At 37.9% G+C, this 21,483-nt stretch overlaps 7 protein-coding genes and 1 pseudogene across 8 annotated transcripts; 4 read left to right on the top strand and 4 right to left on the bottom strand. All coding sequences in view use genetic code 12, as the record gives it.

Moving 5' to 3' along the window:
• Positions 1–270: 270 nt before the first annotated feature.
• Positions 271–1,608, top strand: PRO2 (glutamate-5-semialdehyde dehydrogenase; the record flags this gene model as incomplete). The annotated part of the gene is made up of 1 exon (XM_049322858.1): positions 271–1,608. One exon carries the CDS (start codon positions 271–273, stop codon positions 1,606–1,608), a length of 1,338 nt encoding a protein of 445 aa, XP_049181433.1.
• Positions 1,609–1,700: 92 nt separating this feature from the next.
• On the bottom strand, positions 1,701–2,661 carry KGF56_001706 (annotated as a pseudogene). The gene is made up of 2 exons: positions 2,652–2,661; positions 1,701–2,482 (listed from the first exon to the last, which is right to left on the bottom strand). Coding segments are annotated over exons 1-2 (792 nt in total).
• Positions 2,662–4,041: 1,380 nt separating this feature from the next.
• Positions 4,042–5,943, top strand: KGF56_001705 (GTPase-activating protein; the record flags this gene model as incomplete). Its single annotated transcript, XM_049322857.1, has 1 exon — positions 4,042–5,943. One exon carries the CDS (start codon positions 4,042–4,044, stop codon positions 5,941–5,943), a length of 1,902 nt encoding a protein of 633 aa, XP_049181432.1.
• Positions 5,944–6,513: 570 nt separating this feature from the next.
• PLB5 (Plb5p) lies at positions 6,514–9,087 on the bottom strand (the record flags this gene model as incomplete). Its single annotated transcript, XM_049322856.1, has 1 exon — positions 6,514–9,087. The coding sequence occupies one exon, from the start codon at positions 9,085–9,087 to the stop codon at positions 6,514–6,516; it is 2,574 nt and encodes an 857-aa protein (XP_049181431.1).
• Positions 9,088–10,332: 1,245 nt separating this feature from the next.
• On the top strand, positions 10,333–11,959 carry RPS12 (40S ribosomal eS12 domain-containing protein; the record flags this gene model as incomplete). The annotated part of the gene is made up of 2 exons (XM_049322855.1): positions 10,333–10,736; positions 11,158–11,959. The coding sequence occupies 2 exons, from the start codon at positions 10,333–10,335 to the stop codon at positions 11,957–11,959; spliced, it is 1,206 nt and encodes a 401-aa protein (XP_049181430.1).
• A 464-nt stretch (positions 11,960–12,423) lies between these two features.
• On the bottom strand, positions 12,424–13,017 carry KGF56_001702 (cornichon family protein; the record flags this gene model as incomplete). The annotated part of the gene is made up of 2 exons (XM_049322854.1): positions 12,424–12,820; positions 13,001–13,017. The coding sequence occupies 2 exons, from the start codon at positions 13,015–13,017 to the stop codon at positions 12,424–12,426; spliced, it is 414 nt and encodes a 137-aa protein (XP_049181429.1).
• Positions 13,018–13,668: 651 nt separating this feature from the next.
• On the bottom strand, positions 13,669–17,541 carry KGF56_001701 (uncharacterized protein; the record flags this gene model as incomplete). The annotated part of the gene is made up of 1 exon (XM_049322853.1): positions 13,669–17,541. One exon carries the CDS (start codon positions 17,539–17,541, stop codon positions 13,669–13,671), a length of 3,873 nt encoding a protein of 1,290 aa, XP_049181428.1.
• A 1,430-nt stretch (positions 17,542–18,971) lies between these two features.
• Positions 18,972–21,455, top strand: KGF56_001700 (uncharacterized protein; the record flags this gene model as incomplete). The annotated part of the gene is made up of 1 exon (XM_049322852.1): positions 18,972–21,455. One exon carries the CDS (start codon positions 18,972–18,974, stop codon positions 21,453–21,455), a length of 2,484 nt encoding a protein of 827 aa, XP_049181427.1.
• Between the last annotated feature and the right edge of the window lie 28 nt (positions 21,456–21,483).

The following is a 21,483-nucleotide window of genomic DNA, read 5'->3' as shown; positions in this document are numbered from 1 at the left end:
TATTTGTTTTCTCAAAGGTGAGACATTGAAATACTTGAGGATTATATAATACAATGTTGTAAGCTCTTTTGGGTAATCGCGAAGGGCTTGAAAAATTCAATTTTTTTTTTCCCTCTCCTCTACTAAATAGAAGATAGGTTCAAGTAAGAAAGTTGAACTCATATCCTCGCTGTAGCTTACATCCTCGCTGTAGCTTACGTCCTCGCTGTAACTCACATCCTCGCTGTTTTTGCCTAGCCTTGAACTCATATCCTGCTATTTTTGCCTTTTATGTCTGGGGAAAGAATAGCGAGAAACGCCAATAAGGCATTTTCATCTTTAAAGGTTTTAACCAATAAACAAAGGTCAGAGGCACTAAAACAGATCCATGACTCACTCAAACTGCAAAAAGAGTCTATTCTCAAAGCTAATCAGCTTGATCTCGAGAATGCCATTAAAAACCACGTTTCCGAGTCCCTCATTAAAAGGTTGGACTTGTCAAATCCCGGAAAGTTTGATACAATGCTAGAAGGTATATTGGATGTAGCAGATTTGCCAGACCCGCTTGGGAAAGTGACATTGGCCAAAAAATTGGATGATGAGTTGGATTTATACAGGATAACATCACCAATTGGGGTATTATTGATCATTTTCGAAAGTAGACCCGAAGTGATTGCAAATATTACAGCATTGGCTATCAAATCAGGAAACTCGGCTATTTTGAAAGGAGGTAAAGAGTCTTATCAGACATTCAAGATTATGAGCGATATTGTTAATGCCACATTGGCAACCAAAACAGACGTTCCTAGTGATGCTGTTCAACTTATCCAGAGCCGAGAAGACGTGTCGGATTTGTTGGATCAAGATAAGTACATAGATCTTGTGATTCCAAGGGGATCAAACGAACTTGTGCGCAGTATCAAGGCAAATACCAAAATACCTGTTTTGGGACACGCAGATGGAATTTGTTCCATTTATGTTGACTCCAATTTTGATATCGGGAAAGCCAAGAGGATAATTGTGGATTCCAAGACCAATTATCCAGCAGGGTGCAACGCCGTGGAGCAGTTGTTGATCAATAAACACATTTGTTTAAAAGATGTCGAGGAACTCTTGAACGCGTTGATTGAGAATAAAGTAACTATTCACATTACACCAGAGTTGAAGAAGTTTTTGGGAAACTGCAACAATAATAATAACAACAATAATATCGACGAGCAATATGTGAAGGAAACCGAAGCGGACTCGTTCGACAAGGAGTACCTTTCGCTTGATATATCAGTGGGATTGGTAGATGATGTACAAGAAGCCATAGATCATATAAACCATCACTCCTCGAAACACACCGAGTGCATTATCACCGAAAACGAAGATGTAGCTAATCGGTTTTTAAAAAGTGTGGATTCAGCAGGAGTCTACTGGAATGCGTCAACGAGATTTGCAGATGGGTTTAGATACGGTTTTGGAACAGAGGTGGGAATCAGCACCAATAAGATCCACGCAAGAGGTCCTGTTGGTTTAGAGGGCTTGACTAGTTATCAGTATCAACTCAAAGGAAACGGTCACGTGGTAGGCGAGTATAAAGGCGGAGGTGGTAATAAATCATTTCTTCATAAAGACATTATTTAGAAAAGGAAGATAAGGGAAGGGGAACAAAAAAAAAAACCCACACAGTGTATAATATGCCTTAATATAAAAACAAGTCCCTATTCTCTTTTTCTCTAAGACTCTTCCTTAAATATGACCTCTTTAAACTGCTCATAATCTTTTGGAGGGTAGTCAGGAAAATAGCTGATTATTTTATCCACGTAATCGTACTTGTTTTCGAATGGAGGTTGCAGATCCATTGGCACTAGATTTAGTAAGGACCATTGTTTTAAAGTAAAGAAATCTGTTAAATTTTTAATCCATGTCATTCGCGTATCTATTGTCACAAGGTCATCATCAACCAAAATCAATTGCCTTAATCTTGATCTTATCATTCCCAAATTCTCAATGGCATTATTCAAATCAATACCAACAAATTCTTTCACTATATTATCCTTGATCATTTTTGACAACCGTGGTGATTTGCCATTAGTGCTGATCATTATCTGTAGATTATCTTGATTTATCATACTGCCGAAATAAAAATCGCACAAGGGTGGTTTATCGGCTATATTGACAGGTAGACGTAGTAGTTTGCATTGATAATATACCTTAGTGCTTAACTCGTAGTCATCAATGCAACAACAAACGCAAACAAAAGTTTCATCTCCCAAATTGGTAATTTCAAGGTAATTCTCGGGAGTGACATTACAATAATTGGCGGAGATTTTTGTTTTTTCATACATGGTAAGATCGGAACTTTCGTAGTTGCGCAAAATTAGGTTGAATATTTGCCCACTTGAATTCAACTCTAGAATAGATGGGTGTACTTCTCTTGATAATCCTGATATAACAGTAATCTTTGCTTGTGCTAGAATAAGATGCTTTATTCTAGACAAAGCCACATCACCTGCTCCTATAACAAGACAGTGCTTATCCCTCACCTGCCATGCTAGTAATAGCGAGTTCTTTGTCAGCATAACTCAATATCTTTCCACTCACTCCTTAAGCGTTATATGTTATATATGTGTGTGTAAGCGAGTGAGATTATCTATATATATATATATATGTTTTTTTCTCCTTACATAATTTCATATTATCGATTAAAAAGTAAAGACAAATATATTAGTGTATCGTCAAACATCAAGTGGTTGGAGGGAAGGGGAAAGCGAAAACCGTTTGATGTATCAAAAATAACGTTTTGAATGGGGTTTGGTGTTTTTTTTTACACTTCTTAGTGATACATCGGTTAGGTTATTTAGAGATAACACAAATCAAGTCACCCCTAAGTCACATTTGTGGTAGCATGCAATATACAATAGAAGTATACATACATATATATATATATAGGAAAAACATCAAACAGTTAAAATGTAAATAGAGCCGATTCAAACATTCCACCAGGTAGCAAATATAAAAACTATAGATCAAAACTACGGATTTGGCGATTTTCAAAAGTACGTCTCTGCAAATGAAGAGGCTATTCTTATTTTATTTTCTCGTATTGATATCTTTTTTATTTAGGTTAATCTATAAAGTATATTTTTTTCACAACCTCGGATTTACACTCTATGCTATATACAATCTCCGAGAGTGCAGACATTGCAACAGCTAATTTTTTTTAACGAGGTTAATCTTTGTTCGATACCATCAAGCAAAGCGAGATAGTGGTGCAACACTCAGTAGCGACACCAATAGATGTGTTTGGAAAAATAGCTCATGACTTTTGATTTAAGAAGGAAAAGAATAGTTGTTAAAGAGAGAGAAAAAAATGTGAAAACTAATATGCTCGGTGAATACATACAAATTTAGTAAATACGTATATCCAGTAAATACTATACAAATTTAGTAGTTTAGACAATCTGTTTATGGAAGAAACTCGTTTTTCCAGTCCTTGCTAAACTTAGACACTTGCATAACAAGCACCAATTAGTAAGTGAGAAGGGCCTCACATTGAATATTTCCACACTAGCTTAACTAGCTTATGATCAAATTTGTTAGCGCCGAAATTTGTTAGCGCGACCCCTCGTGCGTTTGAGTAAAAACATGTTTTGGGGTTTGGGGGTAGAATCGAAATAGCTACTTAGACACGAATTAAAACTTTTTTTTTTTTCCTGGCTTTAAAAATTAAACGTCGGGAAAAAAAAAAAAAAATATAAAGAAAATTTTTTTATTTCGACTCAAGACAATAAGATATAAAAGATTACGCCAACCCCCCCCCCACACACACACGCACACGCACACACTAGAGACATACAAAGACACACAGAGACACACAGAAGAAGAACCAAGAAGTGAGAGAACAAAGGTTAAAAAAACACAATAGAGAAAGTGAAGCTTATGGACTATACTCACGCATACAGTTAAAGCATTCTGAACTGTTCTTCACTTTGTCCTTGGCCCTTTTTTTTTTTTTTTCCCGTTTCTAGCTTTTAATCAAGGATGAACTATACTAGAACAGAGAGGAGAAAGTCGATGGCTGAACGCAGACCTAGTACTTCTTATTCCCCCTCGGTAATACCACCGTTGGCCGGATTGGAAAAACCTCAGGATCAGTACCTCAAGATTGATAATTGTGACGTTTTGATTTTAGGAACGGGATTACAGGAAAGTGTATTAGCAGCGGCACTCTCATGGCAAGGTACTTCGGTTTTACATATCGACAACAAGCAGTATTATGGTGATTCGAGTTCGACTTTGACAATCGACCAATTAAAAAAATGGTGTGCTGATGTCAACCAGAACAAGATTCCTCATTTTCAAGATGCACAAATTTATATACCTGGTGGGAAATTGAACAATCAGTACAAGTCCAAGGATTATGGTATTGATTTGACGCCAAAGATTATGTTTTGTCAATCAGACCTTTTGAGTTTATTAGTGAAATCTCGTGTTTACCGTTATTTGGAGTTTCAGTCATTATCCAATTTCCACGTTTTTGAAAATGACGATTTCCAGCAAAAGATCAACTCTACCACAAAGGAAGATATTTTCATAGACAAGTCCTTGTCGTTGAAAACCAAAAGATACTTGATGAAGTTTCTAAAGTTTATACTTTTGGACCCGGATTACAAGCAAAAAATTAAGCCATATGCCACACAACCTGTTCAAAAGTTTCTAAGAGACGAGTTCAAGCTTGAAGATCCTCAGATTAACGAATTGGTGTTCTCTATCGGTTTGAGCTACAAGGAACAAATAAATACCAAAGAAGCATTTATCAAGATCAAAAGGTTTCTTTCATCGTTTGATGTTTATGGCAAGTTTCCTTGTATGGTGTCCAAGTATGGTGGACCTGGGGAATTGGCGCAAGGATTTTGTCGAAGTGCCGCAGTTGCAGGTACAACTTACAAGTTGAACACCAGCTTAATTGATTTCGACCCAGAATTAAAGATTGCTCATTTTAATGATGGCTCACACATAAAGATTAATGAGAAAGTTGTAATTTCGCCAACTCAAATGCCCAAGTTTCTACAATCAAGTTATAATCAAGCTACGGAGAATTTGCAGCCACATTATGTAACTAGATTGATTACAGTTGTAAGGCGTGATTGTAAAGAATGGATGTCTTCAAATGAGTCACTGGCCATCGTGGTATTCCCGCCTCATTCTTTACCTACAAACAACGAATATTCGGTTCAAGTTATAATCCAAAATGGCGGGACTGGCTTGTGTCCCGAGGGACAGTCAATTTGGTTTAGCCAAACTGTTGAGCAAGATTTGAACCGAGCAAAAAGTGATCTTGAGTCAGCTTACTCGAAAATGGAGTTGTCTTTACTTAGGGAATCTTGTAATAATATTGATGGAATATTGGATGAAACAGATTTTGTTATGAGTGCACAAGGAACACCTGTTTTGGCCAATTCATTTAAATTGGGCTCTCATTTGCAGAATTTCGTGCCAAAAGAAACTGTTGAAATTGTATGCAAAGTAGGTTACATTGAACAAACTTTTGTTGCGAGCGATTTGTCGAATATTTTCAAACCTACAAGTAAGAATAACATTGTGTTGAAGGATATTCCCGATGCAAAGAACGAAATCATATTCACCAATATGCCTAGTGCAGAATTATCATATGACGGAATTATTACAGACGTGAAGTCAATATACCAGCAAATCACAGGTACAACGGATGACTTTTTTGACGTAGATTTTGAAGATGAAGAGGATGAGTATGATAGAGTTAATCAGCCTGATATACAACAAAAGACGACCTCATCCTCGGTTGCTGGAGGTATAGTTGGAGGAGGATCTGGAACCAATTTGGCAGCTTTAAGAGAGCTGCGAAATGGTAACATGAGTGAAAATGCAATTGATACCGATGAAGAAGACATGGAAGACAGCCACGAACCATTTGGTGCCGAAACCATGGAGTTGTAATTATAAGAAAAAAAAGAAGAACCCTTAAAGAAGAGAAGAAAAAAGAAAAATTCCTAAAAGAAGAAAAGAAAAAAAATTACTGTAATATTTCAATACGAATAACAACATTGCTTCTTTTTTTTTTTTTTTTTTTTTTTTTTTTTTTTTTTTCGTTTCCTTGAAACAAACAGAGAGCTTGTGGTTTTCATTCCATCATCAAATTCTGTTTGGGGAACAACATGTTCAAGCTATTATAAACAGGGGAAAACAACACGGCCGTTTTTTTAATTTTTTTTTTTTTTTTTGGGGACAGGTTCCTTATCGCGTGTTATACCTTTTTTTTTTGAATTTCTCTGCAATATCCTGTGCAGTGATAAGGTGAGTGGACCAAAAAAAAAACAAAACAAAATGAAACAGGATAGAGGATATCCAATAATCATTGAAACAAAGAAGTTTATTTAATAGCATAGTTTTTATAACTATATATATATATTAATATATTTATCGATACAAATTTAAATATGAGAATATCTCTATCTTTTTTTGATAGTAAACGTCGACCAAAATTAAGGAAGACCAGAAAAGGATATTTTAAAAGATAACACTCAAAAGAAAGTTGAAGCAAATTGCAACGACAGATGGCACCGTAAACCCCTGCACACCATTAAACAAGGTATTGGTTGTAGTTTTCGAGATGATACTTAATTTTGAAGTTATGCTGGTACTTGGATAGAATCTAGTCGTTTGAGAAGCTCTTGTACTTTGTGAAAAACTACCAGCTGCAACAGTAGGACTATGACGAGTAGACGTCGAGGTTGAGTTGTGGGAAATAGTAGATGTCGCATTGTTATGCAAAATGGAGCTTGAGTTGTTGTTGTTGTGATTAGTACTTGAATTGGTATAAAGACCATCAACGTCTACTTTTGGTGCCAAATCTAAAGTTCCAGTCCAGCAATATCGTTTAAAACATCTTTCACATTCTTGACTCGGTTTTTCTCCTAATCTATCTTGCTGCCTTCTGATTATTGCACATCCCACGCAAGTAGCCCATTCTGTATCATCGGTTAAGTTTTTGCTCGTCACGACTTCATAACCATTTTGAATGGTTCCAAACTTTTCAGCATTATCATAGGACAACTTGAATGTGGAAAAATTGGACAAGTACGACTGGTGATTACTGGATACATAGACAACCAAAGGAATATCAGTTTCGTTCCTTTCGTCAACACCGTGCCACTTTATCAATGGAGATAAAGACGAGGCATTGCAGCCAAAGAAAATTGGTTTTTCCCCAAGGCCCTTATTCAAGTAGGTTTTAACATCCGGTACAAACGGAAATGGTGTTCCCTTTCCTTGATCAGTAAATTGCCATTTATAAGTCTCTACAAAAGAAGTGCCATTTGGCCAGTTCTCTTGAGTATCTGCACTATTATCAAATGCAAAAATAACATCGACATTCCTATCCTTTTGTATCAAGGGATAAAAAGGTACATTTTGTCCATTTTCACCACCATCGACTAAGGTTAAAGTACGATTGTTTCCAACACTTTCAATGCTTCCATAGGTAGATTCGTAGAAGGGATTGGGCTCAAAAATTGCAACATCCGTTTTATCATCTGTCAAGTCACTCAAAACGGTTTCCACTACTGGTCTTATTAGCATGCCAACGTCATAGCCACTCAAATTCATAAATATTTGATTAAATAGAGACGAAGATGTTCCCATTAAAAAGCCGCCATTATCGAAATTCTTCACACATTGAGAAGACTCCCCATTCTCGATATTCGAACCCAAGTATTCTATATCAACAAATGATTTCAAAGAATTATCAAAGTTACCAAGCTCATAAGCTGACATTTCAACAATAAAAGTCAGATTTTGGTCAATTTCTGGATTCAGTGTAACCTTGCCGTTGGCAACAACAAAAAAATATGGCATACTATGATCTTCAAAAGTAGAAAAGTTACGCACCCCTGACCATGTAACATTTACTCCACCGCTGCTATCGTCAAAGAATTGGTGACTAAGAACTCTTCCCCAGAGATCGGTTAACGAGGTTTTAAAGCCAGCCTGATTCTTGGCATCTACAGCAGTTCCTACACCCAAATAGTACTTTGCCAACTCTGCAGCACTTAAACTGTTTGGATTTAAAAAGGAATCCTCGAGATTCCACATATTCGCTGAGCCGTTAAACAATTCTTGTACTGAAATCCAGTTGTTCAATACTAAACTACCCACTAGCCACGATCCACCAGATAACCCAGACAAATATGTCGTGGACTGTAGAAGGCCACCTAAGCCATTCGTATTCGAATCCTCGAATCGATTATCTAGAGCTAAGAGTGATCCGGCACCTGACAACATTGCTCTATAACCACCTCCAGAAAATGCCAAGCCAATGGTAATATTATGATCACGAGAGTTTTCGTTAATAAAATGTTCGGAATCAAAATCGCTCAAATTAGCCCTATTCGAGAGGAAATCAATGAGGTTTCTATTTGTGAGTTCTTGTCTCGACAAAATATAGTCCTTTTCGCCAGTCGACAAGCCATTTGCTTCTCTCACAATGGAATGACTTGGACACGTGACGTTGATTGGACTGTAAGGGTTGAGAATACCGTCTCCATCTCTATTTGATTCAGTTTCATCTGTAGCCTTTACCGAGTCCGAAGACTCGATTCTTGAGGCTGTAGTTGAATTCAACGAGCTGACACTGCTAGAGCTGGAGGTTTTCCCAAGCCCAAGACCTGCAATAAAACTTTCTAGCACATTATCGGATGTAGCTAGTTTCGTGGAACGACTTGCCAGCGGTGTTTGAGACGTGGTAATACCAAAGTGTGCAATTGCAGTTGCAGTTGCAGGTGGTGGCTTTGATGTTGAACTGGATATTACTATTTGATTACTAAAAAAACTTGCGTACCACGGCTGTTCCGAGGATGACACAGAACTAACTGCTGATGTCTGTGAAATAGCTTGGCTTTGAGTAACTGGCGTCTGTGTTGATAAAGTACTAGTAGTTCCCGTTTCCCCACCAAGAATGCGCTCCCACCAAGGCTCTTGAGTAGGAGTAGCCCCGACTGTATTTTCTGACTCATCAAATGGCCACAAAGCCTTTGAAGATGCTATCAACAAAAATGCCAGTAATAGTACTTTATACGTATACATCGCATATACTCTAACTGCATCGTAAAAAAAAAACAAAACAAACAAACCAACGAGTTAATGGTCCATATTTCTATTCATATATAACCATGAAGTTTGGCATCCATAGCATGAATTTCTGCTTTATAAGGGCCAATCCTAGAATATGCCTATTCTAGCAAAAAGATTTTTGTTGCTATTATGTGGAACTTGCTAACGTTTATATATATGCATATTGTAGTAAATATATGATTTTTCAACGAACAAAAATTACCAGGGACTTCCCTCCATATTGTTTGATAAGGCGACGTGATTACATAGCAGTAAGCAGACTCCTATTTGAAGGAGCAGTCAAATCAAAAAGTGACTATACTTGACATAACTTTTTGCAAAGAACGGTGAGAGTGTAAAAACTATCAAAATTGTGTTCACATAAGACTTTACGGAATAAAAGATTAAAAAAGTAAATAAAAACAAAAAAATGATGTGCGATTATTTTCTCAAACTTGCTTTCGTACAATTTGCTACCCCACATTGTGAGAGGTTAGCGATTGTTTTGCATAGTACTCGCATCTCACGATGAAACCAATTCTCAAGTCAAAGTAAAGTTTACTCTGTCAGAAATACCATATCAGGAATACTTTGTTATGAAGTTTGGCTGAAAAAAAGAGAGTGCACTATAATAATATTGTCTACACTTTTTTCGGCTGCCTGTTTACTTTCCAACTCCGAACTAGTTAGACGTTGATTGTGAAATCAATGCGTGGCTTAGGATTAAAAGACCAAAAACGAGCTCAATCTTGTTCCGAATTCCTCTTTAACAACCAAGTCCAAGTATTATGAATACTTAATAAAAACAATTATCTACTTAACAAAAGTTAAATTTATCAGCATTTCATACCGTTAGGAATGGATTACTCTTTGAAATGAAGATGATTCACAGACATTTCTTCCCCCCCCCACTGCTTTATCTATTTCTTAGTTTTATCCTCTTAAAGGTCTCTCTCAACATAGCCAGTGCTACCAATTTGCACCAAACGGTTTATAGCCCTGGAAAAATCATTTTTCTTTCTGCTCTGAAAGATTATTTATTGAATATTATACACTACTTCTCATTTTCCAGTAAGTTTGAAAAATTTCAAAGAAGGAGAAATGTCATTTACACTTGGTAAAGCCTATCTTTTTAGAGAGCACTGAGCAGTAATTAAATTACTTGACGAAGAAGTCCCCTCTACCACATCCCTCTTTTAGATATACACAAAAGTTAATATGTCAGACGTTGAACAAGAACAGATTGTTGAAGAAGTTGCTGTTGAGCAAGAAACTTCCGTTTCTATCGAAGATGCTTTGAAAGTTGTTTTGAGAACCTCCTTAGTCCACGACGGTTTAGCCAGAGGTTTAAGAGAAGCTTCAAAAGCTTTATCCAAAAGAGAAGCTCAATTATGTGTTTTGTGTGATTCAGTTACTGAAGAATCTATCATTAAATTAGTTGAAGCTTTATGTAATGAACCAGAGGAGAAGATTCCATTGATTAAAGTTTCAGACGCAAAATTGTTAGGTGAATGGGCTGGTTTATGCCAGTTGGACCAAGAAGGTAACGCTAGAAAAGTTGTTGGTGCTTCATGTGTTGTTGTCAAAAACTGGGGTGCTGACTCTGACGAGAGAAATATCTTGTTGGAACACTTCTCTCAACAGTAGACATCCACATGTGTCTCTCTCTCTGTGTGTGTGAACTTTTTGTATGTAATATATAAAAGCATTTGCATTTAATACTGTTTCAAAGGAGGGGCCTCTCTAAAGCAGTTAGTTTTCTTTTTTTTTTCAAATCACAATTTTAAAAAAGACTCGGTTTCTTTTTTCTTCTTCTTTCTTTCTTTCTTTCTTCTTCTTCTTCTTTGTCATCAGCAACCATCTTGATTTGTGTGTGAAGTTACGTAAACCAGAGATGGTGCCTGCTGATGTAGTAAAGATCAATAGACAAGCCAGAATCAGAGGTTCAGGGTATGCGTTGGAAATTGAAGCATGAACAGAATCAACAGAAACTAACTCTATTTCTTCTATTATCATTATAATCTTTTTTTTTTTTTTTTTTAGAAATCGCGTTGTGAAAGCTAATGATTTAAAACTTTCTTCGAATTTGGTCTCTGTATCTATACCAAAGAATAAACTTGAGAAAGAATTGATCAAGGAGAAGCAGGAAAGCGGAGAAGGAAATGGAAATAATGTAACTATTTTACAGGATCATTTCGTAGCAGATGGGAACAGCAGCCCAATGCACCACTCACATTCAATAGACGCGGATAAAAAGAAATCCAAGCGGGGAAAAGGTCGTCCAAAGAAATATAGGCCGCCTGGTCGAAGGTCAGTGCCGAGAACAAATGATTTGGTTGTGCTGCTGCTGCAACAAAAAGTAGGGGTTGAATCAAGTTCAATTGATAGGATGCGTGCTGAAAAAGCTGTATACTCAATGTACACTCTAGATCAGCAAAGGCTAAGGCTATTGGAGACATTGAATCTTTTCTTTAAAAGATTCGTAGATATGAGTGTAGATGTGGATAAGGAAAGTGAAAGCATTGGTAAGGTTATCAATGAAATAGAGTGTTTGAGGACGCAAGCCCTGTACATTGTGGACGGTAAGACTGAAATACTCAGAGCACAAAACGATTGCAAGAAATTGAAGCTAGAGATTACCGATTTAGAGAAAAGCTATGCCGGGCTTGATAAGGAGGTGAATAAATTAAGAGGAGAAAGCGCGACGAAACAAACGTTGCAGCTGGTTTATTCTACCTTACTGCAACAACAGAAGACTTTAGCTCAAACAATTACAAATTTGCGTTCAAAGATTCAGTTTACAAGTACGAAAATTCAAAGCCTCGAAAAGCGTTTACGAAGCTGACAAAAGACTAGCTTGTAGATTTAGGATGAAAGGTTTGCACAAACATTTGAACCTTCAACTCATCCTAATACTCAAAAATCATTCTCAATACCAACGAGACACCTACTTCAATGGAAGATGCGTGAATGTATTCTAGTCTTCCCTCCACTTCCTCCTTCATTTAGAGTAAGTGTTTCAACAAACGAATGTTATTTTTACAACACGGTTTTCATGTGATCTATCCATCACCATTGGTGCAATGACAGAAAAAGAATAAAACCACAATGATATAAACGCAAAATATATTACAGTGTGAAAGATTTGTAAACAAATACAAAGTTCACCTCTTCTGAATAATTAAATATATATATATATATGTATATATCATAATATGCAACTCCATATCCGAAAATACATGGTTCTTATGGCATGCTTTTTTTTTTATCCTTTTTTTCTTATTTTTTACACAACCGAAATATATTTCATCAATGTTCATCATTAACCAAGGCCATGATCATTCTATACAAGTAGAAGAAAAACATTAATAAATGGAAACCCAACTTAAGAAAGCTCTCTTTCTTATGTTTCGACAAGGTTCTGAAAATTTCTGTGGCATCTAATAAATGATTCTTTGTGTAGAACTTGTTGACATTGTATCCAAGTAATGGCAAGTTGAGTAAAAAACAGAACCAGTAACCGTTAACCAAAAACAACAAGGTGATAAAGGCATGTAATCCAGCCTCTGGAATGAACCAGGGGTTCAATTTGTTACACAATTCAATTGGGTTGATGTAGTCGCACTCTAAATCCGAGTACATAATTGTGAAAAACACCTGTGAAAACAAGTTAACAGCATTGACAATAACTGCAAGTATAAATAACCTAGAGCAAAACAGTTAGTACCACATTAGAGAAAAACCCAAAAGCAGTATACAGCAACAAAAGCCCACTCTATCTCCCTATTGAAATTTTACCCTGGCTTGCCTTCTTCCTCATAACAATTGCAAGGCTCAATTCAACCTGCTCTAACAAACCCGTGTGTAAAGCTCTTTCAAAACATACCATCCTTCACCATTCATCTCTAGTTATGTCACCTTAATATAATTAGGAAATTACTATGCGATGTGAAAAAGATATACAAGACTTGATGTCAGAATAAATATGTATATATTTTTTCTTTTTTTTTTTTTTTTTTTTTTTTTTTTTTTTTTTTTTTTTTTTTTTTTTTTAAAAAAAAATTGAATATATTTTTTTTTTTTTTTTTTTTTTTTTTTTTTTTTTTTCTGTCTGGTTTGCCATTTATCTGAATTCCACTTTGGATATATACATACATATCGCAGTGGTATAACCCATCGTCAGATATAAGCTTGATCTGGTAAGAATGTTCATGCATACATATTTATAAATATATAAAGACTTAGTACATTTCTCTATCTCTGGAAAAAAGAAGTTTCTTAGCGAAGCATAGATGGAAAAGAGGGGGGAAAGGGGAAGGGGCAGAGGACGAAGGAAGAAGGAGTAAAGCAAGGGAACATCCTTATCTTTTATTTTCAGCTTATCAAACTAACATTTTAAAGGCTATTGTTGTTATTTGATATGAAATTATCTCTTATTTTGACGCGCGCCAGGAAAGAGGAAAGTATATAGCAAAATGCAATAAGCTCAAAAGTATATAGCATAATATGGACTCTAACAGCAAACATAATTGTCGTGAGTGTTCTTTCATTTCATTAATTCTTTGGATATAACTCTCTAAACTGTTGGTATGCTGTATTTCGAGAGCAGTTGTTGACAACAATTCCGTCCAAGACTCGCAAGGCTGAAAAGTACAAAATTATTGCACTAGTGTATCTTCTTCTTTTAACAGCTGTGGCTTCTTTTTCTTCTTCCTCAGCACCACCTTCAAGCATTCCTTGAAGAAATACATTATCCCTTTCTTTCCATTCTCCAGTTGCATCTATTTCTTCTAACCGTTTTGCAAAAGTGTCAATATCATCAACAGTTTCTAAACCTATTGTACTATTCTCCAAGTCGTCTGCAACAAATAAATAGGGGTATATATCAATACTTATTGGGTTCAATCTTAGATCGAGCTTCTGCAATGAGCCTCTACAGCTCTCAAGACTCGCTAGAATATCATGGAGGTCGGGTAATTTATTATTAACCAATGATAGTTGTCTCAAATTGGACAAGCCGGATAACGGTCTCAATGTCTTCAACGAGTTAAAATTCAAGTTTAGCAACTTCACATTGGGGAAAGTCAGGCTAAAATTAAAAGGCAAGGAATTGAGGTTCATTGCTGTCATGGTTAGCTTGCTAACAAATAAAAACGTAAAGGCTTGACTCAATAAGGGAAACTCGTTTCCAGACAAATCCATACGTCTTACATTTACCAAATTCTCAAATACCTGTTTCGAGAGTTCAGGTAGATGAGGCTGAGACTTTAATGAAATCAGATCAATAAAGTTCGCCTCCAGAGTCGAAAATTGCACAATCGCATTACCGTCAAATTTCACAGATCTCAACTGGCTGAGCTTTGACAAATCTAGGCATTTCAACTTGTTCCCACAAATGGTTAACTTGCATATAGAACCACTGGTGCAATCAAACACCAGCAATACGTTATTGTCCAAACAAAACACTTTCAAGCTCGATAATGAATCAACTCCTTCAAGTGTGTGGATTTTATTGTCCAATAGATTCAACACTTGCAATCTTTTAAAATCAAATGTACTCAAATCTAAATGTCCTTCAATTTTATTATGTGACAAGTCCAACGTAATCAAATTGGATAAAGCTTTCAATCCTGAAATGTCCTCTATAAAATTATTGGACAAAGTGAGAGATGTCAAATGAATGTTTTTCGACAAGTTCATTGTGTGCGTCAAAAAGTTGTAGTCAAGTGCCAAGTGATGGAGATTGTAAACGCCGCCAAAAGATGTCCTGTTTTCAATTTCATTTGACCCTAAATCCAATGCCAATATCTTCGAAGGTATACCACCGAGATACTTGATTTTGTTATTTGACAAATTCAACTCGGTCAAATTAGGCAAAATGGAAGCTAAATCATTCACGTTCCTCAATTTAGAACTTGACAAATCAATCTTTTGTACATCTTCCCAATCGCGTAGTTCCTCTTGGGTATCAAGGATATCTGTAATTACAGAAACCAATTGCTTTTTTGACTCGGAGAATGAAACGTCACCATTTACTTGTGACAACCTAGTAACTTCTTCTTCTGAAACAGTTAGCGGAAGTACCTGTCCCTTGTAATCTACTAGACTTGGCGAAGCTGGCTCGTGGAAAGACACCTCTAAATTTTGTCTCCTGCTTTGGCTATCCTGTTTTAGTATACCCAAGTGTCCTCCCACTTCTCTTCCCGCTTCTCCTCCTCCTTTTCCACCACCGCCACCACCACCTTCTTCTTTTTCCATTTCTTTTTCCTCTACTTTTTGAACGTTGATGTTATCCACCAAATCGTCAATTTTGTCCAATGTCTTATTCTGCACACCATGTTTATTCTCCCATCTGCCATTGACTTTATTAAAAATCATATCGTCGTACTCCAGTGGTAGTTCAACTACCGGCAGTATCCTATTTAGCAAACCGGGATTCTTTAAGCCAAGCTTCAATTGTGATTTGGCTTTCCATTTCATAGGCTCTGGGTGGTAATAACTGTCTTCCTTTTCTATGTGATAGTCTGGGTTTTCCAAATATTCTGTAGATGATAATACCTGTCTTGGCAACTTATTCAACGATAATTTCATAGCCGCTGTTTCCTCCCAAATACCCTCGCGTCGGCTCTTCATACGATTTGGCGAGTCGCTGGGCAATTTGAGAGGTACGATGTCTTCTTCAGCCCCATTTTCGGTGTCTGTAAAACTTCCTTGAGTATAATCCGATTCCTGATGTTCTTGATTATTTCGAAACGGCACAACACCAATGCCAACACCAAAAGAAGAGCCCAAACGTCCATCATCAAACTTTGACGTGTTATCAAAGCTATCTTTTGTCACTGATGTATAGTTTTTAAAACTATCAGTTTCATGCTTTTCTGTACCTCCACTATCGTCATCGTCGTTGTCGTTGTCGTTGTCGTTTTCACCTTCGCCATTAATGCTTGCCCCATCTGAATCGTAACCTGTAGTAAAAGAAGCAAAATCTTCCTCTTGATGTCCCATCTCTTCAACCTTTTTCGGAGTCGAGGTTGCTGTATTTTGTGACACAATTCTCACATTGGGGTCTCCCACTGCAAAGCCCTTCTTTTTGATATTAGAGAATATCTTGTCGGCATTTGCGAGATATGATTTGTCCGTGTATGATCCTGTCTTTGTAAAAGCCCGAATATTTGTTATTCGTGACAAATTTTGCACTTGAAAGTTCGGACCCAAAGGTGCTCTTGGAAGCTCTTTTTTATTTAACAGTTTGGGCTGATAATGATGAGGATGATTATTATTATTCTTTTGGGCTGGGGTATTCTTATTGGATTTCATATTTTGAATTACTCCGTTCAAAGTTTGTTTTGTAAAAGTATCGTAGTTATCACCAAATAATTTCAACGGAGACCCTGTGGTTGGTGCAGGCATAGAATGTTCCACAATTGTTGAAATTGGTCTTTTGATACTTTCTATGATGCTATCGTTAATGTGGCCATTGCCGTTGACGTCGCCATTACCATTGCCATTGCCGTTGACGTTGACGTCGCCAATACCATTGCCATTGCCATTGCCATTGTCATTGCCATTGCCATTGCCATTGTCATTGCTGTTGCCATTATTATTATTGTTTTTATCTCTGATCGTCACAGTCGGTGTGGGAATGATAGAAGATGCATCCTTGTTGCTGTAGTCATTGGAATCATGAAATATCTGACGAAGGTTTTTGGGAGCAGGACTTTCATGCAGCTTTAGCCAAGGGATACTGTTTCTCAACTGAACATCCGAGTTATGAATCATCGTATTTGAACTGTTAAAATCCATGGATCTAAAACTACCTCTTTTCAAAGATCTTGGCGCCAGCATAATGGGCTGCTCCCTGGAGTTGGCGTTGCCTATTTCAACAGCCGCCGCGTCAGCGGATGACGGCCATTCGTCTTCAAGAACCGCAGGCATCCAATCAGGAGTATGTCGAAACGAGCTTGTAGTATGCAGTTGGTGCAGCTGTTCGCTGTGAGAACCATCTTCACCCAAATAACTTTCGCCCAACTCCCTAGACTTTGCATTGGGATGAGACTTGTACTGAAAAGTATTTGGCACAGAACCCTGTGGCGTGTTTTGCTTGATCTCACTAAAGATTAGTGAGCTTTTATTACCCAGAAAGTCGCAGTTAGGAATGTACTTGACCTGCTTTTGGTAAAGGTTCTGTTGCCGAGAAGTCAAAAAGACCTTTGATTCTTTCGACATTGTTGTCGACATCGTCATAGTGTTGCCATTACCCTTTTGCATCTCATTAACGCGTTCTTCTTCTTCTTCTTCTTCTTGTTCTTCCTCTTGGGTTAACAAACCGAGACCATTAACCCTATTGACCGGCCCCTTTCGCTGGCCATTACTAAGCGCCTCCCCAAAAGGACCTTTCTCAGCACATATAGCCCTATCTACTTCCATTAGTCACCTGTCAACCAAAAGAGTAAACTATGAATTAATTGTGTTGTTATAATGAATGTTTTTCTTGTTTATGTTTTTCTTTTCTTTTTTTGTTGTTTGCTTCTGTGTCTTTTTTATTAGGGACGGACGCAAAATCAAGATTTTTGATACACTAAATAAATCGGTACGATTTGGTGAATAATGCAGATTGAAGATATGCTCTGGGTAGATGCTCTTTAGGATGAATACTTTTTAGGATAGATGCTCTTTCTGACACATATTTTCTTATTGTGTCTATTGGGGAAAACAGCTCAAACTGTATACTGTACTTTGATTAGATACGAAACCATCTTAAGAAAATAGGTCAATCTTTTTTTGTTTGACACTATTGAGCGAAGCGAGATAGTAGAGAAACACTGACTCGTGACGTGATTTTTCATAAAATACATGCAATTAACCATATTAAGATACTTTAGACCCAACACTATCGAGCAGAGCGAGATAGTGTTGTAACAAGCTACTGAGTGTTGCTCCACTATCAACACTATCGAGCAGAGCGAGATAATGTTTTAACAAGCTACTGAGTGTTGCTCGATAGTGTTGTAACAAGCTACTGAGTGTTACTCCACTATCTCGCTCTGCTCGATAGGCAGCTAGTCAGTGTGTAAACCATATTAATTAAATATCATTAATATGTAATTGTGCTCCATTATCTAGCAAGCTCTGCTCGATAGTGTTGGTTTCTTTGCTTTCTCTTTTTTTCCCCCTACTTTGTCATCATTATGAAATAACAATTGGTGGTAGGAAAGTAATACTTGCTTTAGCTTTTTAAATATTTATAAGCACTAGAACCATAACTAGGGGCAGAACACATGGGTTTTATCTCCCTCACCCTTCTTCTTTCTTTAGTACATATTTTTGGAACTCCGACTATATAAACTACTTTGACTACTTACATCATGTCTACCTCACTCACCTCTCGCCTCACTCACCTCTCACCTCTCGCCTCACTCACCTCTCACCTCTCGCCTCACTCACCTCTCACCTCTCGCCTCACTCACCTCTCACCTCTCGCCTCACTCACCTCTCACCTCTCGCCTCACTCACCTCACTCACCCTCTTTCTTCATATGCAGCTAGTCTGTGGCAGCTAGTCAGTGTGCTCCACTATCTCGCTCTGCTAGATAGTGTAGTGTAGTGTCGATAGTGTACACAAAACTGCAAATATCCCGGTTCATGATTTTGTTCTCTTTTTCTTTTATTTTTTCTTTGCATTTACTAGTGTGCAACTATTCTGTGAGTTCATAATAGTTATCTAACTTGATTGCATCCATTGAGTTATCAACATCTATTTAGTATTAGCAGCAACGCTACCACTATCATCCCCATCACTACTACTACTACTACTGCTACTCCTTTTCTCTTCTCTTCCTCCCCTCCTCTCCCACTAGAATGGAATTTTCATCCACGAAATTCGATGAATTCCCAGTCATTGATTCTAATTCCGACCCCAATTTTGATCCTAATTACAATTCATCTACAACACAACAACACCCTGATATTCATGCTGCTTCTCAGCAAAAAGTTTCCTTGAACCCTAATACAACAACGACTTCAAGCACTGCTAGTCACCAACACCAAAAAGAGCAAGAGCTATTATCGGACTATACGGTTCCCAATCCGCCTGTTTCGACAAAACAATCAAATGCCGTAATCTTAGAACAAGACCCCACTTTTGCCGGAAATCCGGAACAGCCTCGAACATTATGGATGGGTGATTTAGATCCTTTATTGGATGAAGAGCAGATTGAAAATTTATGGTGGAACATTCTACAAAAAAAAGTCTCTGTGAAAATTATTAAACCGAAAGCAATGAAACTTGATCTACACTACCTGGGAGTAGCAAACTCGGGGTACTGTTTTGTTGAGTTTGAGACATTTGATGATGCACAAAAGGCATTGGGCTTGAATGGACAACTTTTACCTGATATTGCTATCCCTTCGCAGCAGCATTTTCCAGACAATCCAGACAATCAGAAAAAGTATTTCAGGCTAAACTGGGCTAGCGGGGCAACTTTAAATGCTCCCATCATCCAAATGCCCGAGTATTCATTGTTTGTAGGTGATTTATCTGCATCGACAACAGAAGCACATTTACTAGCGTTTTTCCAAAAAACTTTTCCAGATTCAATAAAAACAGTTCGGGTGATGACAGACCCAATTTCCGGAAAGTCGCGATGTTTTGGGTTTGTTCGATTTACTGATGAGCTGGAGAGGCAAAGGGCATTGACAGAAATGAACGGAGTATGGTTTGCTGGACGTCCTTTGAGAGTGGCTCTTGCAACTCCAAGAAATTCTTTCAACCGCAACCCCCGGGTTCAATTCCAAGATGCTTACAATCACAGGTCAAACGACCACTATCAAACAGACGTGGCCGCAGCGGCAATGTCGGGCCCAGGTCCAGGTCCTGTGCCCCCACCACCAGAAATGATGTTCTTATCACCTGTTGCGCCTCCAAATAATATTGGAAATAGCCCCATGTTTGGGTTTTATCATCAACCAAATATGGCACGCTCAGGGAACATTTCTACTCAACCACACGATGTCGAAGGTAGGTATTTAGGTAATTTGGAGTCTCCGAATTCATCTCAACAAACACCACCCTTTTCAGCTGCACCTCATCTACAGCTTCCACAACAGAATTCTCCTTTACATCATCATCATCAACAACAGCTACAGCTACAGCAGCAGCAGCAGCAACAACAGCAACAACAACAGCAGCAACAACAACAACAGCAGCAACAACAACAGCAACAACAACAACAACAACAACAACAACAACAACAACAACAGCTACAACAGCAGCTACAGCAGCAACTACAGCAGCACCCTCGTCATCAGCCACAATATGCAGATCCAAATAATACTACAGTTTTTGTAGGTGGTTTATCAACAGAAGTGACAGAAGCAACGCTTTTCAATCTATTTAAGCTGTTTGGTACAATTCAGCAAATAAAGATCCCACCGGGTAAAAACTGTGCATTTGTGAAATATTCAACACGAGAGGAAGCAGAAGAAACAATTGCAGCAATGCAGGGCTTTATAATAGGTGGTAACAGAGTTAGATTGAGTTGGGGAAGAGTTTCTGTTAACAACAAAAGGTATCTACAACAACAGCAGCAAATGGCACAAGCAGCACAAATGCAAGTTGCTGCAGCTTTGTCAATAGGTATGGATCCGGCGAGTGCAATTGCAGCAGCTGCTGCTGCCGCGGCAGCCGGTAACCAAACAGTACAGCGGCAACAACAGCTTCCAAATCTCCAAATCTCACCACAGCTGCTATCAAATGGTCCACCTCAAATGGGAATGCCTCCTCCACCAATGCATTCTCTAGGAATGCCAATGTCTGGTCATCAATTCCAACTTTATCAACAGTACCAAGGCCTGGCGCCGATGCCACCGCCACCTCCACCTCCTCCACCTCCTCCACCACCCCATCATCCTCCGCCTCATCATTCTATTCCTTCTTCTCATCCAACTCCACATTCACATTCACATTCACATTCACACCCACATGCACAGGCACATTCATCAGATGAAGGAGATTCTGCTGACACAACGGCAACGGGCACCATAGCATTTTCAAGAGAAAACACCGGATCATACGAAACAACCCCTGTTAAGCGCAACCTCGGTTCTTCGTCAGGTTATTTTAGTTCTAGTGGTGGAGATCCTTTGGATTATGGAGTTGCAGCCGAAGAGTCTCGACTGCTGCAGGGTCAGCATCCTGATGAAATAATTAGCTCTTTGGGTAGAATGAACTTAAAAGAGAACACAAATGAGGTTCCAGGTACGGGTATTGACTCCTCCACTGTATATCCTAAATACAATGAAACGGGTCCAAAGCTGGAGTTTGAAACTGAAAAATCTCATTAAAGTTTCCTTTTTCTGTTGTCGTTGTTGT

Source organism: Candida oxycetoniae (assembly GCF_023343755.2).
Source record: "Candida oxycetoniae strain CBS 10844 chromosome Unknown scaffold1, whole genome shotgun sequence".
Taxonomy (NCBI): domain Eukaryota; kingdom Fungi; phylum Ascomycota; class Pichiomycetes; order Serinales; family Debaryomycetaceae; genus Lodderomyces; species Lodderomyces oxycetoniae.
The sequence above is the reverse complement of the archived record's forward strand: the minus strand, read 5'-3'. Positions and strand labels throughout refer to the sequence as shown.